Source organism: Stegodyphus dumicola, chromosome 3 (assembly GCF_044657685.1).
Source record: "Stegodyphus dumicola isolate Sdum_Otavi_A_Nest chromosome 3, ASM4465768v1".
Classification (NCBI taxonomy): domain Eukaryota; kingdom Metazoa; phylum Arthropoda; class Arachnida; order Araneae; family Eresidae; genus Stegodyphus; species Stegodyphus dumicola.
Window position 1 is genome coordinate 63,273,514 of NC_140770.1, and position 20,492 is coordinate 63,294,005.

Genomic DNA, 20,492 nt, shown 5'->3' on the forward strand with positions numbered 1-20,492 from the left:
TGCAAATATAGCTTTTCTCCGGGCGTTCTTGATATGATCTGACTACGTCAGCTTATTATTACAAATAATATCTAAGTATGCTTTCATCACGAAGGGAACTTCTTCGTTGAAAAGAGATAATTTCTTCTTAATCGGAGCATTTCTGCCGCTTTTTCAGATAAGCAAGATCTATGACTTCTGCGCATTTATATCAGTTCTCCATAGAAAGCACCAGTCTTCAAGTTTAGGCATGTATTTCTGAAGCTTGTGAACAGCAGGATTCGCATTACTTGATTTGACTTTTACCGCCGTATCATCCGCGTAGCAGCCTAAAAAGTAATTTTGAGTAGATCATCTTTAGGTAAGTCCGGAACATAACAGAACTAGAGAATTGAACCTAAAATCGATCCCTGAGGGACAACAGCACGCAATTTTCTCTTGTACTAAGTATCTGTGGAGAAGTGGCCCTGATAAAATAAAAATCCACTTCGCCGGGTTTAAAATACTACGGTGTTTATTTTTACGCAATGAATACGAAAACGTAGTTAGAACAGACACATCTTTATTACCATTTTCAAACTCAACTGCCAGATAGAATATTCTAAATAAACAAGATAATTTTTGTTGCCATTCCAAAAAGGTAAATATAAAACGATATAACTGTATTCATTTCCAACAGTGTCACTTCCGATAGAAACGTAGAACGTTCTGACAGTAATGAATGAGTGCACAAGAAGAATTAATTCCCTGGTGAAGTTAAAGTCAACAAGCTTGAAGATTAGCCCCTCATACCAGACGTGGTAGAAAGCTTTCGCCACGTCCTTCATGAGCAGGTCAGCATTTAGCTTGTTAGTGTAGGATTTACGTATAAGTTACACAAACTATAGCCTGGGGCCCCACTTTCTTGGAGGTCTCCCCAAACAATTTAAAATATAATATAAATAAACTACAACAGACTTATTAAGGGACCCATATCTCAAATAGCTTAGGGTCTTATCAAGGCTAAATCCGGCTCTGGGATTACCAATAAACTCAGAAAAATTTCTCCGTTCCGTATGTTTTTTCTTTAAAAACCAAATACTTTTTATTTTCTCAGGATGATCCCTATACTGATTGGCCAAATGTAAGGGTATGTTCATGCAAATTGGAAGAAGAATTTATTGTAGCTTCTTAACGTTTACTGTGTTTCCTTGTTAAAATGGCCATCGGGTTAAGTTATCAAAACTCTCAAACTTAAACTGGCAATCCTGAACTGTAACATAAAAATTTCATGTGTCACTAATTTTTAATGAGGTGGTAGCTTTGAATTGGAAGTACCCAAAGATGGCCTAAAAGCAGCATTTGAAATTATTAGTAACAACTACAGGTACTTGCGGATGGGACATCAGAATTTAATCATTAATCATTAGTCCTTCTCTACTAACTGAGTAGCTTTTCCCCAATTTTCATGGACTGCACTCCGGGATATGGGTCTTCTGCCCTTCTTCCCCTACCACACCACCAATCGCTCTAGAGGACTTTTGACTCGCCAGTATTTTGAGTGCCTCCATACCACATAGACACTAAAAACGTTACAAATGGTCACTTCCCCTACACCTGCAAAGCCGTCCTCTGTACTCCCAGTTATGCATTTCCTCACCTAATGTGCTCGAAGAAGCGTCTACCATATGACAGCCTTATGACAGACAGTTGGCATTGCAGCCAGCATTCGCGGCTTACAGCGGAACTTGGAACACAGACACTATATACTTACAAACATCCATGCCTTCTCCGGGATTCCATTCCGGGCTCATTTGTATGGCTGCCAGTGTCAGTAACCTCCATACCGATCAAGGCGCCAGTAATAACCACAAGATAAATTATTTTTGCTTAAAGTATATTTTATTTTCCAATTTAGCACCACCTTTCATTCTTTCTTTATTTATTTTTCCCAGTGAAAGGAAACTGGTCTTATCAACGGTATCTGATCGCAAGCCTGATATCTGTGTTTTAGAAGTTCTATGTAAAAAATTCGAAATTCTTTTAAAAAATTTCCGTAAAAGCGAAACTTTACCGAAGTAATTATAAAATTATGAGAGTACACTTTTAGCTTTTAGAAACTATGTATTTACAATCTTAGAATGTATAATCACAGAGAACTGCAATACCAGCATAATTCTATTTTCAAATCTGTATCCAAAGTGTTGCCAATTACAAGTTACTAAATATTAAATGTTACCATTTACAAATTATTAAATATTACATCTTCCGTTTTTTTAAAGAGTTCAAAAGTTTTAACAGTCTAAAATCAGTCCAAATACCTGGCCGGCTTTCTAATCTGTCTCCCACTTCTAGTTCTTAGCTCACCGTTCCTTGTTTCTGAGTTAGCAGAGTTTGGTAGTTGATCTTCTAAACTTTGCCCTTGAGAATATCTGGAATCATATCCTTTTACATCTGTTTTCTGTGTATTAACTCCTTGTTCTGTTCCTCTGATATTCTCATCAACAGCTGAACTGTTTTCTCTAATATTTTTTCTATTTCTTCTTAATACTGATCCACCTGATCTAAATATATATGATCTAGGTGTCTTATGCACTTCTTCTACAACTGCTGGTTTCCAGCGATTATCTTGATATACCCGAACACAATCTTCTTTATTTAGCAATGGTAATGTTTTTGTATGACGATAATAATATGACTTCTGTTTAGTTCTTTCTTGGTTGATTTTTTCTTTTACATTTCTCACAACTTGAGGTTTAAGTAATTCTTCAGATGTAGGAAGAATCGTTCTTGTTCTTCTACTCATAAGTTGTTGAGCTGGTGATCCTAGCATCTCATTTGTTGGAGTGTTCCTATGAGCTAACAAAGCTAAATAAGGATCAGCATGATCTGCTTGAGCTTTCTTTAACAATTTCTTCGCCGTTTGTACTGAACGCTCTGCTAATCCGTTCGACTGTGGATGGTATGGACTGCTTTTTATATGTTTAAATTGGTATTTCTTTGCAAATTCTGAAAATTCTTTACTTGCAAACTGAGGTCCATTATTAGATATCACTATCAATGGTATACCGTATCTTGCAAAATGAGATTTCATGTAACTGATCACTGTCTGACTTCGAGTATCCGGTAGTTTGGAGATTTCAAAAAAGTTGGAATAGTAATCTACAATTAATAAATATACATCTTTGTTAATCTCAAATAAATCTGTCGCAACTTTATACCAAGGTAAATTGGGAATTTCATGTGGTATCATAGGCTCTCTTATGTTTTTGTTCTGGTATTCATTACATATAGAACATTTTGAAATTTTATCTTCTATCTGCTTGTTCATAAGTGGCCAAAACAAAACATCTCTAGCTCTTTTCTTACATTTTTCTATACCAAAATAACCCTCATAAATTAAATTTAACATTTCCTTTTGCATAGATAAAGGAATAATTACCCTTTCTCCTTTGAAAAATAAGTCATTTTCCATTGTCAACTCATCTCTGTAGTCCCAAAATACTTTGACTTGAGGTTCTACCTGATGTTTCCTTTCTGGCCAGCCTCTCAGAATATATTTCTTTAAGCACTGTAGTGTAGCATCACATTCACTTTCTTTCTTCAATGCATAAATTTTGCCATCAGATGCTGGAATCAGTGTACAAATTTCTGTATCTTCATCATTATCTTCTTCTGCTGTATTCAAATATGCTCTACTCAAAGTGTCTGCTATTAATAAGTCTTTCCCCTTTTTGTATCGTACATCTAGATCATATTTTTGTAAAGTTAACAGCATTCTTTGCAATCGCTGTGGTGCTTTAAAAAGAGGTTTCTTAGTTATGCTTTCTAATGGTCGATGATCAGTTTCAACTGTAATACGTTTGCCATATATATATTGATGAAATTTAGAACATCCAAAAGTAATAGCTAAAAGCTCTTTTTCTATCTGAGCATAATTTTTTTGACTTTTTGTTAGAGTTCTGGAAGCATAAACAATTGGTTGGTTTTCTTGTAGTAAAACAGCACCTAATCCTTCATAACTTGCATCTACTGAAAGAATAACATCCTTATTAACATCATAGAATTTTAATACGGGTGCTTTTGCAATCAATTCTTTAAGTGTTTCAAAAGCTTTTTGATGCTTTTCAGTCCAGTGCCAGAGGACATTTTTCTCAAGTAACTGTCTTAATGGTGCAGTAATAGTAAAGTTAGGAATAAATTTGGCTAAATAATTAATCATTCCCAAAAATCTTTGTAGCGAAGGCACATCTGTAGGTTCTGGCATTTTAACAATTGCTTCCACTTTAGAAAAATCAGGTTTTAGTCCATTTTCACTTAACTCGTGCCCCATATAATTCACACGATTAACTTTTATTTTACATTTAGCCTTATTGAACTTCAAATTATTTTCTCGTGCTCTTTGGAGTACTTTTTTAAGTCGTAGCTCATGTTCCTTTTCATTAGATCCCCATATTAAGATATCATCTATAATACATTCAACGCCTTCTAGACCTTCTATTATTTGGCTTAATTTTCTTTAGCAAATTTCTGGAGCTGAACATATGCCAAAAGGTAATCTTTTAAATTTGTATCTGCCAAAAGATGTATTGAATGTACACAAATTACTACTTTCTTCGTCAAGCTGGATTTGCTAAAAAGCACTATTAGCATCTAAAACAGAAAATATTTTTGCGTTAGGCATTCTAGTGACAACTTCGTCAATGGTTAACATCGGATAATGTTCTCGTTTTATAGCTTTATTTAAATCTCTAGGATCTAAACATATTCTTATTTTGTTCGGTTTGACAACTGTGACCATTGAATTTACCCATTCAGTTAGTTCTCTTACTTTCTCAATAACATGTAAATTTTCCATTCTTTGTAATTCTTTCTTAACTTTATCACGTATAGCTATGGGTATTTTTCTTGGAGGATGAATGACTGGTGTTACATCTTGTTTTAACTGGATTTTATATTCTCCATTCAAACAACCTAAGCCTTCAAATACATCTTTGTATTCCTCCAGTAAGTCTTCAGTGTAAACAGACATTACTTTCTGAATCAAACCTAGTTGCAAACATGATTTTAATCCTAATATAGATGGTACTTCTTTGTCAATAACTTGGAATTCCACAACATAATTATTTTTTCCATATTGGCAGTTAAGTACTACTTTTCCTAAAGTATCCATTTTATTCCCAGAGAATGTAACTAATCTTTTAATTTCAGACTTCTGTATCGGAACATTTAGCAATTTCACTTTGGTTTTAGAAATAACATTGCACATTGCTCCAGTATCTAACTGCAAATTTAGTTTACTTTTATTTACATTAACGTCAACAGTCCATTTCTCTTCCTTGTTATCTGAATTAAGGTTTAATGTGCCAACATAAAATTTTAACTCTTCCTCAGAGTCATGATTTATTAATTTAATTTGTCTATCTTTTTTTTTTACCTTGACTGCTTCATTTTTTATTATATTACTTTTACACTGACTCGCGAAATGATTTGCCTTTTTACATTTATGACAGATTTTTCCATATGCTGGACACATTCGACACTCATGAGATGTTCCACATTTAGAACAAATTTTTGTCTTTTGTTTATCGGTATTTACCTCTTTGTAGGTATTCTTATTATGTTTAATTAGCTTCTTTTTCACTAAGTTTACAGCATTGTCCTCATCTTTTATGATTTTCATTTGATGTGCACTTACTTCAGCAGATCTGCATATATCAAGAGCTTTTTCTAATGTTAATTCTGTTTCATGTAACAATCTTGCTCTCACTATATCATCTTTAATACCACAACCAATTTTATCCTTTATTAAACTATCCGTTAATTGTACAAACTCGCATGTTCCAGCTTTATTTCGAAGGTCAGTTACATATTCATCTATGGTTTCTGACGCGGTTTGATTGCTAGTAAAGAATAAATGTCTTTCATATGTAATATTTTTCTTAGGAATACAATATTCCGTAAATTTTGTTTTAATTTCACTTAATTTAATTTCTTTACCCCGTTCTATAGGAAATGTATTATATATTTCAAGACCACGAATTCCTATTACATGAAGAAAAGTATTAACTCTTACCTTCTCTTCTTTATTATGTAATCCACCAGCTACTTCATATATTTCAAATGATTGCAGCCATCTCTGCCAATTCGAAGCCTGATTTCCATCAAATTTCATCGGCTCTTGTGGTTTTAAACTTTCCATTTTGAAAGCAAAACACTCCTGACACCATATAAAATTATGAGGGTACACTTTTAGCTTTTAGAAACTATGTATTTACAATCTTAGAATGTATAATCACAGAGAACTGCAATACCAGCATAGTTCTATTTTCAAATCTGTATCCAAAGTGTTGCCAATTACAAGTTACTAAATATTAAATGTTACCATTTACAGATTATTAAATATTACAGTAATCATCAAGGTTTTTAGAGTTTGAGAAGTGTCATATTTAGTTTTACTGAAGAATGCTCTTTTTGTAATTGTTCCAAGTGTAATACATTTCTATATTTTTAAATTTCGCCTTACAAATTGTATGAAATACCCCATTGGAAAGATTTCGTGATGCTCTTAAATTAAGTGTATAGTGAATGTTTCATTAGGTAATTATTTACAAATTAAGCACTCTTCTCAAACTATCCCGGTGTTTCCTCTTCGCGAAAGACCGATGTGAAATTAAAGACATTAACTTGAGTTTATTTCCTTAGAGATCGCTTCTCAATCGATCTCAAAAACTGTGTTTTATAATAAGTATGAATAAAGCTTAAGCTTTAATTAGTTTTGCATATGCGGATTCATTGGATTATTCTCGAGTTCAACTTAAGCAGTTCTATAATATTCACAATCGTAAATACTGTCAGTGTTTCTTAAAGACAAAATGTATTGTTGAAAATTCTCATTTGCAAAAGATATACAAATCAAAAGCCAGAGTAGAAAACTCATGTCACCAAGTAGCAGACGATACGATTTTTTTTTTTTTTTTTTTTCTTATTTTCTGCGGTCAAGCGCGATTTTTATCCTGTTGCTCAGCTGTTGACATTGCTCGCAGCTTTCTGCTATCGCGTTGTTTTAGCGATATGAGGGGTGTTTTGCATTTGCTTGTACAAAAAAACTTCTTGTTTATATTTATCAATATTTAATGAATTCACATAGTACATTCCAATATCTTTTACAATATATTGGAATATAAATTACAATATAAGTAAGCGGTTTTACGTTCAGAGACAATTTCTTTTCCAAAAAATTAAAGATGGTTATTGACCGGCTTGGAGATTTGAAAGCAGTAAGTTATATAGTATCAAATTTTACTATAGTTCCGTAAAAAATTTAAGAAATCCAGTGATAGTATTAATAAAGTTTTAAAACTGTAGCATTTTTATCTAATGTCATGCCTATATACATATTTTACTATTTTGTTGATTTTTCCTCTGAATAATCAGTTTGCTAAAATTTCTTTTATTACATTTTCGCCTATCTTTCAAAGAAAATTTTTCTTTGAAGACATCCTTTTTTACTTTTATTTTGAAGTTTTTACCCTTTAAAAATTGTTGTACTGGTCCTTTATATAATATAGCATCTATGTTTATGTAGTGAACAAGCACGGAAAGAAATATAACTTCAAAGTTGTGTTGCATAGAAAAAAGGTTTTATGAAAGTTTTAATTAATATAAAGGCGAAAAAAATTTAATCTATAGTCTCATTAAATTTACCTGTTCTCTATGTGAATATGTTGTGAAATTAACAGAAATTATTATATTAATTAAGATGGCTGTTTATTTTTCCAAGTTAGAGAAAATATTTAGTGTCTTATTGAACATTTTATATACCTTTTTGATAATTTTGCTATTTAAAAACTTTTATCGCTTAAGCTGACAGTATTTTGCGTGATTGGAATGTAATTTAAAATGTGAAGTTATGCACTGTAGACTATTTACACAATCAGTATTTGGACAAATAAATTTTATATGATACAAGAAAGTGGCAAAATTATATAAGTAAACTTCATTATAGATTAATGAAACAAATTTACTTTATATCTATTTATTTTTATTATGTTCTACATATTTATAATTTAGCTAGCAATTATTGTTTTGTTGTTAACAGTTCACTAAATGCAAATTATTTGAATGTACCAGATTTATCTCTCTATTATTTAATTTTTTGCATGCACCCAGAAGCTGCTACACAATTTAAGAAGTTAATTGAAAAAGTATTGCAGGATCTACGAGATCGTTGTACATATAATATACTAGCTACTACTAAATGTGATATTGTTTAAATCTGTAATTTTTGCAAGTGTCAAATTTTTATATTTTTCTTATCTAAAGATGATGAATTTGTCTTTTTGAAATGTTAAAATATTCATTTTCAGGTTTTGAAGGATAACTATGAAGCTTCTAATGAAATTACAATTAACATGGATTACACAGATTCATACCTTTCGGAATTTTTTATGGAGGTAATGTTCGTATATCAGAATTTATGGTATTACAAAAATTTATGTATTTTTTCGTTGCAAGATAGTCTAAAAGCATAATGTGACTTATCATGATGATAATGATAATCTATAAAGCAAACATTTAAGATTATAAGCTGTACATATTTTAAGACAGTAAAACAATATGCTCTTGATTTTCAGATATAAAAAAATACTAGAATACTAAAAAAAAAAAAAAAAAAAAAAAAAAAAAAAAAAAAAAGGGAAAATCAAAAATGAAATGGAGAGTATGTAATAAATGTATTGTAATCTTTTATAATCTGTGGGAATGAGAATATTGTGCATGTTCCATATTCATTTTATATCCTAAAGCACAATCATTAAGAACTATGTACATTTATTTATAATAATTATATCTTATTTTAAGACAAATATAACAATTAAACTGTAATGTCTTGCCAGGATAATGCATTTTGTATTATCAACTGAGTACAGTTAACAAATATCTAACATCTCCTCTTTTATGATGAGGGAAATCAGGAAGTAAAATTGTTTAAACAAGAATGGTTTACAATTCTGGCACTCCTTGTTATGTAAGCAGTTTCCTTGTTACTTGAGCCTTACTGAATCCACTCTTGTGAACCTTGATTAGTATCTTTTGAACTATGTATACTTCTCTGTGTTAGCCATTATAAGATAATTCTGTGGCATAATATCTAGAATAATTTACGTGTGGGTTTTTATGGATACTCTCTGATTATCTGCACACTTCAGCAACTCATTCGCAGTCACAAGTCAGCAACTCATTCACAACTTTAGAATCGGCAAAAAACTTTTTCTTGGCCATTCTTATGACTTGTAGATACTATTCTATAAAAGGAAGCATTTCATAAACAACAAAAAATTTTGTAAGGGAAAGAAAAAGGAGATCTACATAGCCAGTATTTACATTTTAACAGCTGGTGGATGTTGTTCAGTGGCCAAATATTTATGTGTGTGGTATGCAAATGCATGGATTGGCTGTTATCACATGTATGCTTTCAAAAACGTGCCAATTCTACTTGGATTGAAAATGCGAATAGGGATAGTTAGAGAGTACCTTTTTATATTTTCTAATATCTACATGCCTTTAAAACATGCCAGTTGGACTGTATGTTAGATCTGTAGGTTGGGATAATCATAAAGTATCTTTTTATATTTTCTAATAATATGTGTAGTTTCTTTCCCATAAGTAGGGCATTCTCTATTCTTATGTTTCATACACTGAAAGAATCAAACTACAATCTGTTATTTGTGGAACAATATTTTATATACTCAGTGGTGTAGCGAGGGGGGGCAAGGGGGTGTATGATGCGGGCGCCAAATGGTCCCCAAACAAGATTTTCCAGAAATTTTCAGTTTTTATTTCGATCGATTTCTGGAAAATATATTTAAAATTAATAATTATTGTAATATAATTAATTATTTATTTTCTTGGTTTGTCTGATAAAATGTGTAACAAAATGTTTGCAATACATCAACCAAATATCTCCGCATACAAAACGTTCTTTCTGACAGTATAGCTCCCGCTTTTTATTTTAAAACGGTAACACGACCTTGTCCCGAATTTCTCAAACATATCCAGTTTCCAAAAACGATTCCATAGTCTGCAAATGACATTTTCAGAAACTCCTAACACTTCTGCTACAATGGATTTCGTTTGACTCTCCTATAAATGATTGATGGCATTCCTGACTACCGATTCAACTAAGTCATCTTTCTGTGACATCATATATTCACTGCTACAAAGCATTCAACGCGTGTCAATTGTTTTTAATCTACTACGAAGGAATGCTGCAGGTCACTCCTTACTCCTTTACTAATACACATAGTTTTCGACATAAAAGACTAAATTTGCATATTTTGTAAAGGTTATAATTTTCGTGTATAATCTCTTCTATTTCTTTTTGTTAAAATGTTTGTCAATTATATGGTTATTTCATACCGAACTCACACTATCCCCTAATTTCTTTGAGCAGTGAATGTGACCGCACGATATTACTCTGCAGTAGAAAAGAAATTGAATTTAAAACTCCATTACAGATCTATGGAGAAAATGTTTTTCCAAACCTAAGAGTCGCACTTCAAATACTCCTTACCATTTCATTATCAAATGCTAGCTATGTACGTTCGTTCAGCAAATTAAAATAAATTTTGACTATTTATAGTCAACGGTGGGACAAGATCCCTTATGTCATCTAGCATTTTTAAATGTGGAAAGATAAAAATTTGAAATGATCGACTTTGATGAAGTAATTGATAAATTTCCTTCATCTAAGGCAAGAAAAATGTATACATAGTAATTAATTGTATTAATGTATTATAATATTATATTATTATTAATAAATATATCTACTTATCTGTAATATAATATATTAAACTTTTAATTGTTTAAAAATTGTATTTTTTTAAAAGCAATTATATAAATATGTAAAATAAATAATACCTTTTTAACTAATTTCAGATCATCGTATGTTTGATTTTTCAGCCGACACAGAAACATTTCCGAATCCAGTGCTAGTGTAGTTAGGTAGTGACTATACTTAACATGTTTTAGAGTATTTTTATGGCAGATTCAGCATTTTATTACTATTTGCATTATTTTCTTATTACGAATATATTCTATGCATTATATTGCTGTGTTTTTTTTTTGGGGAGGAGGAGCTAGAAACATATTTTGCCCCGGGCGCCAGTTATGCTCGCTACGCCATTGTATATACTGTTATTAACTCCTTGGCGAAAATTGGCGAATTTTATGCCGCTATTTCTTTTTATGTCCAACACCTTCCCCAGTAAAATAGCATCCAAGACATAATGCAATAAAAGATAATTAAAACAAAAAATATATAATCTCACTAAACTGCATTTTAAATCAAACAAGGAAACAACATAAGAAGGGAAATACTTGTTATCTAATCTAGGTGGTACAAAAAGGAAATATCGACTTCTTTAAAAATTTATGTTTCTTTGATATATGTGGCACACAGAATTCCTTAACAGCATCTAAAATCTATTTAAAATTATCTAAACTAGAATCTGTATACTGCCATTGCCACATTAATTCACAAAAGTAAAAATGAAAATATCCTCCATGCTGCCAGTGGCATTTCTTTCGAAAATCCTTTTTTATTACACCCCACATACATTCCATAGTGTTGATATGAGCTCGAGTTTCGAAATCCTTAAATCTCGTTACATAATTTACCGAGAGATGAGCCATTTAAATCTTCATTTGCACATCAGTTGATCAGTGTTTTCTTTCCCAATCGTTCCAAAGTGTACTGGTTAATTGAACCACCAGCAGGCATTTTATGGTGTAAAGCACAAAATAAGCAACATACTTTCTAACCAACATCCATACCTTACAAATATTTTCCCATCAGTCAAAATCGCACATTACAACCAATCGCATCATAATAGTGTTTCCAATACATTCAACTACTCAGGTTAGTGAAACAACAATTTGGTGATAATCCAAGGGGTACCCTAAAATACAGACTAACTTACAGAACTGTTAAAAATGAACTGATAAGAATGTAAGAAAAAACGGCTGTACCTGTGTAAAAGCATGTGAGAATTTATATTTGTTTATGGAAATGTGCCATGTTATCTTCAAAGTGTGGAAAACGAAGAATTTGCAAGAATCTGTCTCTATGCATAGTTTTCTGTAAAAGAGGTGTTTCAAGCATTTCTTCTGTCGACCAATAATCTTTTATCTTGTCTTTTTAAATATGCCCCTTCAGAAATGTCAGTGCCAAAAAAATTAGCAATTCATTTTTATTAACATCCTTCCATGTAACTGTGTTCTTTTTTGTGTCTAATTCAGGGTTAAAACTGGAAATTTCACCTTAGTATTTGTTCTGCAAACTGATTTGTTTCTTTGAAAATTTTTTCAATAATTTTTACCAGGAAAGATTTTTGAAAAATTCAAATCCTTTTATATTGTTTTAGCCAATAAAATTCAAAACATTACCTTGTCGTCTGGTTTTGGTTCAAGTGATTCAAATTTCAAATCTAGAGAGACTTTGTCCACATTATCAGTTTGTTCATCACTGTAAATTACCAAATCAGTCAATAAATATGAAGTTCGGGTTGATCTTTACATTATGGTAACTTGGCGATTTTTTGGCGAAAATTTGGCAACCAATTCTCCTACAGCAACCCTCTATTTTTTTTCCCCGCCGCCATTTTGTCTTCACGAAGTAAAGACATGTTTCTTTTCTTTTTATCTACTGAACACTTCTTCCAACAATCTAGTAGCCGAATTACACTTATGCTAGAAATTTTATCAAACAAAACTACTTAATCATGACAAATATTCACTGCAAAATTGGGAAAAAGTGCACAATACCATACTCCTTACGCGTTTTTCAAAATAAAACATACACATATACCATGTACACGGCGGCATATTTTTACTTAAAAAAACATCCCAGAATTGCACAAAAATGGCATTGCGCACACTCTTCACTATATCCATGTACACTGCTTTTTTCTCATAAATTAGAAAAATTTTACGAAAATACATGACAATTTTCTCAATCTTTAAACCTGGTAAAAAGAACATATATGAAATTACCTGATCGCGAAAAAGTATTTACCCTTTACAAATATGAACATTTCCACATATAAAATAAATAAAATATCCAAAAACTTTTACCTCTAAATCATCTATTACATTATACACGTCACCAACGAATTCATACCGCAAGCATTACAAATACTTACTATCAAATATTTAAATTATTTCCATGCACGTTTATTTCAACTTAAACGTATACCAAATTCCTACAAACATAAAATTCACAAAATAACTATCATTTAATTAAAATATCACTAAACCATGTACACGTCGACTTATTTTTACTTAAAAAAACATCCCAGAATTGCACAAAAATGGCATTGCGCACACTCTTCACTATATCCATGTACACTGCTTTTTTCTCATAAATTAGAAAAATTTCACAAAAATACATTACAATTTTCTCAATCTTTAAACCCGGTAAAAAGAACATATATGAAATTACCTGATCGCGAAAAAGTATTTACCCTTTACAAATATGAACATTTCCGCATATAAAATAAATAAAATATCCAAAAACTTTTACCTTTAAATCATCTATTACATTATACACGTCACCAACGAATTCATACCGCAAGCATTACAAATACTTACTATCAAATATTTAAATTATTTCCATGCACGTTTATTTCAACTTAAACGTATACCAAATTCCTACAAACATAAAATTCACAAAATAACTATCATTTCATTAAAATATAATTAAATTCAAAAACACTACTTAAAATATAAATGAGCACATACATTAAATTAATAAAAATTACCGTACAATCCTAATTACTTTAAACTAAATCATTGCTAATAACAATTTTCCCAATAATACCAAATTCCTTTCCACCTTACATTTAGAACAATGCATAAAAATAATATCCTCAAATAATTAAAAATACTAACTTACCTAATCTTCTTCGGAATCTTGATTACGTGGCGGTTACACTTTTCTAATTCATTCAATAAAATTATTGAAAGATTTTTTCTGCGAATTTTTCCTCCATACTTCCTCCGCTAAATAAAAAGCAAACTTCTCTTTACCACAATGCCTAAATACCCATTTCGAATTCACTTTAGTTAGGGCCATGGGATCCAAAAATTAAACAACACTGTTTCACACAACACAGAATAAAGCTAAATACAAAATTTCCACATTTTTTCCTGATTTCCCCCCTTTTCCGATTAAAGAACCGTAATTCGTCCATTAATATCACATGACATATCCCATGATCTCTCATTTCCCTCACACAAAATAATGCGTAATCGGAACTGAGTACTGCTCACATTATTACCAAAGTCCCAGGTAGTAACCTTTATCGCCTCCAAAATGTCGCCAAACTACCAGTTACCATATTGTAAAGATCAACCAAAGTTCCTTCCACATCCTCATGTTAACTTTCAGATCCATTTTCTATATCCAACTTGCAATCGGATTTGCTATATCCGTAATCGGGCGTAGCTAGAGGGGGGCATCTGTACTCGAGCACAGAATCCAAGGGGCGCCAAACTGATGTTACGATATTTTAGAATTAAATGTTTTCCATTCTTGGCAAGCAGTAGGGGGCACAAAATCTTCAGTTGTCCCTGGGCGCTAAAAACCCTAGCTACGACTCTGTCCGTAGTTTTCATCATCAAGCTCTTGAAGATGTTTCTGAAAGTCTTCTTCAATCAGTCCTCTTTTCCCTTCCAGCATATTGCTACAAAAATTCAGAATAATTCCTAGAAAACTTACAAAAATATGCAATATTGTAAAGCAATGCAAAGCTCTGTTTATAATTTATAAATGCAGTTATCACAAAATCTGTAGCTACAAGAATGAAAAGTGAAAAATTTGAGAATCCGGATGCTTAACACAAAGACCTTTGAAAGAGATAAGTGGTTAAAACACCAGGGGCATTAAATTTGACATTTCATCCCACACTTTATGCCTGGAAAATAGCGAAAAAAGACATGGCCACTAATGTGGACAATTCCGTCCTTTCAAACAGGTCATTCTATGGCCATTATAATAGCCATCCTGTCCTCAAAGGGTTAATCAAAAACTCACAAATGCTTTACAAAATATGAAATAGATAATAAAACAAATTCCAAATTTGGGCTTCCAGATGTCCATATTTAGGCAGAGATGTACATTATTCAAAATTTGATGGCTCTAGGTACCATTGTTTTATCACAGTGCGAGAAACATAGATGCATTCATGCAGATTCTTTCTTATTTAATTTCTTTAAATATAACAAAGGTTGATAATATTTGGTGGCAGATTTGAAAAGCGATTCAGACTTTTACAGTTTTCGACGCAAAATACCAAAATAAAATTAATAGCTCTTCTGGGCTGACGTCCTTTCTACTAGAAATGATAATTATTTTTTCTTTCAGTAAAAAATTTTTTTTAGTTCTCTATACTCACAAAAACTAAAGGAAATGTGAGTTTTGTGTTTAAGTAGGTTTGTTTTGTGTTTGTAATGACTTCAAAATCTAAGTAATAAATCATTAGAAGTATGGTAGAATGTAAAAAATGTCAATATTTTCTGATTATCCTTTATTGAAAAGTACTGATGGTGTATCATGTCACTAAAAGGTATTGGCAACCTATGATGTTGTCAAAAAGTATTTTTGTAACAACATTATTTAGCAACTCAGGTATGCATGTAACTTAATTATATTTGAGTACACATGGATATGCACTTTTGGAATTCTGTTTTAGGTTTTCTGATTAGTATTTCTATTCATTGAATACAATTATATTCATCATAATGGTATTCTGGAATTTGCTGCCTTATTTTCATTACGTTGGGTTATGTATTAAAATTTTGGCTGTTCTAGGAAGATCATCTCCAGAGTGCATTGCTAAGGCTGTACAATTGTCTGATTTATTGTAGCAAAAACAGATCCCTGTATTCATAGAGAGAACACCAGAGCAAAAAATTACAAAAGATTTGTTGAATATTAGAATATAGGCAGCACTGAATGCATCATTGAAATAGTATACATAAAAATATCCAAATAAATGTTTCTCTTCAAAGCCATCAGTGAGTTTGTAACTGTTTGCCAAAATTCACAACGTGGCTAATTAGGAATTCTCTCTGGCTTTAAGAATTTCTTATGATGAATTTTTTTATTCTGTTTAACGACTTTTATTCTTAAAGTCATTTTTAAAATAAAATATTATAATAAAGAAAATGAATTTGCTGTATCTTTTTTAAATGTTATTAATTATAAATTATTTTCAGGTGGAATCAATAACAAATAGCCTTGATAAAATTGTTGCTTCTGTTGAAGAACTAAAAAAGAAACACAATGCTATATTTTCATCACCAACACCAGACGAAAGTAAGATTTTTATTTTGTTGATTTGTATGTGCATGTATTGCTATGAATTGCATTCGTGGATTTAAGAAGTAAATGGAGTGACTATAAGCATCCCACACTGCTCTAAATAGTTGAAATTTTTCACAGTTAAGAGATTTTTTGCTCCACTTTTTTCATTGGCCTTGTCAGATTGCTATTTACATGTAACTAAGCACTTTTCGGTATTCTAAACAGGCCTTGCAAATTAACTTAAAGCTTTTGTTCAACGTGTTAAAATTTTTTTATAAACATATCACTTAAATTTTAGAAGTGTTAATTAATGGCTTGTAATAAGTATAAAATAAACTGCTAATAAATGCACTTTAAATTGTAATGATAGGCATAGGAATGTGATTTCAAAGCTTTTAGTTTTTTTTTAATTAATTTTTTTTATTATTATTTAATGTGGATGGATATTAAGTGATGGTAGTAAAAATGAAATTCTATCCCTATACTGAAATAATTAATACTTTAGTAATAAAAACTTATGGTAAACATAATATAGTTTTTTCAGAAATTTTCTTGCTGTTAAATAATCAAGAGCAAAGTGGAAGAAAATGTCTAATATATTTGATTAAAAATTCCTCCTCTTGCTAAATAATCAAAAATGGCAATTTTTATGATGAATTTTACATTTAAATTACTGTAAGTAAATTAAAGCTCTAAATAATTTTCTTTATGACACTCTACTGTATAAATAATATGTATACAGCATGTCCCTTAAAATTCTTACATACCCTTTATTTTCACTATTTTAATTAAGTGAAAAAGTATTGCTTGAAGGTATTTTATTTAAGGTGTGTTAAATTAAGAATCAAGACTCATCATATGTTTTATTATAAAAAAATATCAAATGTGCATGGATAAAGCATCCAAAAAAAATTCTAAAGGAAAAAAGTTTGCTTGTAGTCCGGAGGTCTGGATTTTAGATCCTTCCGGATATTAGACATCCAAATCTTTGAACTGTACTTTCTATCACAGAAATGTTTCAAATAAGAAAAATATTCATCTTATGTTATTTAAAATTTAAAATAATAATTTTCTAAAACTATGAAACTTAACTTTTAATGTGGTTTCATGGTTAGCATATTTTTTTAATTGAAAGTAAGAAGTATTATTTGAACTTTTATTTTATTTATTTTAAATTTTAGAAGTCAAACAAGAGTTGGAAAGTCTGATGGCTGATATCAAGAGATTATCTTCTTCAGTAAGACAAAAACTGAAGTGTAAGTTACATTGTTTTATATTGTAAGTTATAATTTTTATGCTTCTCTATGGTACTAATCAGGACCAGATTAAAAAATGTATGAATGTACATATGTGTGTATATACATTTGTACACACACACATACATTCATACTTGCATATATATATATGCATACATAAACACATACATACATACATAATTACATTTCTGAATCCGGTCCTGATAACAGAACAGTACCTTTTCTTTATTTTGTATTACAGTTTTCATGTTATTAAAATAAATATTAAGCAATAAATTAGTATGTTTAGTAAAAATTATGTTCCAAATGTTTCTGAATCTTAATTTGATTCTATTTTTGATTTGTATTAATTTAAAAAATTGTTTTAAAATTACATATCTAAAGAAAGATGAAAAAATGTTTTCATATGACGGCTGTGCAGGTGTATTTGTAAAGAATCTTATAATAGAGTGATAATATCTACATTTAAAAGAAAAACTAAAGTAAAAGATACACAGAGTGATTTAGAATGCTTGGCACGAACTTTAAGGAGTGGTGAAATGTACGGCAAAACACATTTTTTGTGCACTAATTTGTGAATACTTTGAGGCACAAACACAAGTCATGAAAGGAAGCATAAATTGTATACTTGCAGCATTACTGATAAGTGTTTTTTTTTTAAACCAATGTTTCCAATTGTTGCTCAAAATTGCATCAACCAGTAATAATGTACAGCATTGATTGAAAGATTAACATAAAATTTCAAAGATGCTAGATATTTCTTTCATATGTTCTAAGGTATTTCTCCCGCCTTCTTACCATACCTTCGTAGTGTAGTGGTCTGCACGTGTATTCCAGAGGTCTGTGGTTCGATTCCTGGTGACAGCGTTGCTCATTTTTCACTACTACTGCTTCCCAAAAAGACCTAATGTCTTTACAGTGGCGCCCGAACTAAAAGGGTTGTGGATGATGATTCTGCACAGCCAGGATTTGGCGATTGGGTCCCCTAAAATCCCCAGTTGCCCTTTAAAAGGGGAAGTATATAAGGTATTTCTCCCACCTTCTTAGCATGCCTTCGTAGTGTAGTGGTCTGCATGCTGGGTGCATATTCCAGTGGTCCGTAGTTCGATTTCCAGTGAAGGCATTGCTCACTTTTCATCTCTCCTGCCTTAAAAATAACCTAAGGACTCTACATTTTGAGTTCTAATGGCTATTCCACCAAGGAGGTCGTCAGCAGGATCATATGGATTCTTATAAACAAGGGCCTACAAATGTCACTATTAAAAGTAATCAATGCTTGATAAATCAGGTGATTAGGATTGCCAGTGGATTAGTTCATCGTTGTGTCTCAAAAGTTGTTCCATTTAGTTATACTAAAATGCAATGCTAAAATGGTCTGGTGTTCCATCATGTCTCAAAAGTCGTTCCATTTAGTTATACTAAAATGCAATGCTAAAATGGGCTGGTGTTCCATCATGTTGAAACACAGTTGATTATATATGGTATGTCCATCTGTAACATCTTGAAGTAGGTAACTATGTTGATATGTGCCCTTAAGTCGCCAAATTTCTCGCCAAACATTTTTGGCGAGAAACTCCATGCTGCCATATTATTACCTAAATTTTTTGTTTACATTTCGAACTTTAAGCCTAAAATGTCTCCAAAAACGCAAAACCAACACATATGCAAAAACCACATTTTGAACGCACAATTTAAGCTAAAGATCCGAAACAAAAACAAAAAATTTAGGTAGCAAAAACAAAGTTTCTAACCAAAAATATTTGACAAGAATCCATGTACACAGCAATATGTTTTAATTAAAAAAAAAATCTACGAATGGCACAATCTAGGCTACGAACAAATCTACGAACTATGCACACCTGGCTTTAAGAAATTAACATAACAACAATAAATTTCAAAGAATACCATGTACACAGCATCCTGTTTAAACTTAAAAAAACATCTACGAATTGCACAATCTAGATAACTAACGAATCTACGAACTGCGCACACCTCACTTTAATAAATTAACATAACAACAATAAATTTCAAAGAATACCATGTACACAGCATTCTGTTTCAACTTTAAAAAACATCTACGAATTGCACAATCTAGACACTACGCACTAATCAATAAAAGAAACTAAAATAAATTTCAAACAATTCAAAAAAACAACAATAACGACAGAAATTCATACAAAAAAAAATGAACATAACATTTTACAAAATAAGAACAAGACTAAAATAAAAGGCATTTACCATGAATTAATGCTTTTTCGAATAGCAGAAATACCAATTTAATACCGCCTTTAACATGCCGCCATTTGATCACTATCGTATTTATATGACAGCCAGACACACTATCCAAAAAATTCATACTATGGTTCACAAATAAATAAAATCACAAATCCCTACTTCTATCATGTACAGCCACTAAAAATACTCTCCCAGACCCTGTTTTCACACCTCCAAATACCCATTGCCCCTCAACAGGATGACCAGGATGATATTTCCTTTTGCCGAGCTTCAATTTAACAACTTCCACCATTTTATCTTTCCTCCCTAACATGACGCAAACCACGAGCTCCAACGAAAGATTTTTCAACGTCAACAGGGTTGCCATATAACACGCAATCACGCCAAAAACCAGCGCAGAACACATATCACCACATTTGGTGAAATTAGGGCATATATCAGAGTTGTTCCTGAAGCAGTTATTGTAGTAGTAGTTCTGGTACTTCAGTGAAATGGACTGATAACATATTTTGCTGAAACCGCAGTTGATTATGAATGGCATATATACTCAGAACATCTTGAAGCAGTTCTGGTAAAATTTGTTCTAGAAAAAGTATAGCATCTGCCATCAAGCCATGTTGATAGTACCAGAAAATCATTCACATTAGCTGCCCAAACATTCACAGAGAATCATTCTT

The 20,492-nt window shown here is 31.4% G+C and overlaps 1 protein-coding gene across 3 annotated transcripts in view; it reads left to right on the forward strand.

The window, feature by feature from the left end:
• Nucleotides 1–6,942: 6,942 nt before the first annotated feature.
• LOC118190709 (syntaxin-1A-like) overlaps nucleotides 6,943–20,492 on the forward strand; it is a 68,361-nt gene continuing 54,811 nt past the window's right edge. Inside the window, exons 1-4 of one of the 3 annotated variants that reach the window (XR_015040217.1) lie at nucleotides 6,943–7,238; nucleotides 8,328–8,414; nucleotides 16,237–16,336; nucleotides 17,506–17,580. Coding sequence is in view for 1 of the 3 variants with exons in the window: in XM_085812953.1 (XP_085669079.1) it covers nucleotides 7,206–7,238; nucleotides 8,328–8,414; nucleotides 16,237–16,336; nucleotides 17,506–17,580 (295 nt within the window). In the remaining 2 variants the exon portion in view is untranslated. The remainder of the gene's footprint in view (nucleotides 7,239–8,327; nucleotides 8,415–16,236; nucleotides 16,337–17,505; nucleotides 17,581–20,492) is intronic. The other 2 variants (XR_015040216.1, XM_085812953.1) reach the window with 2 other exon arrangements.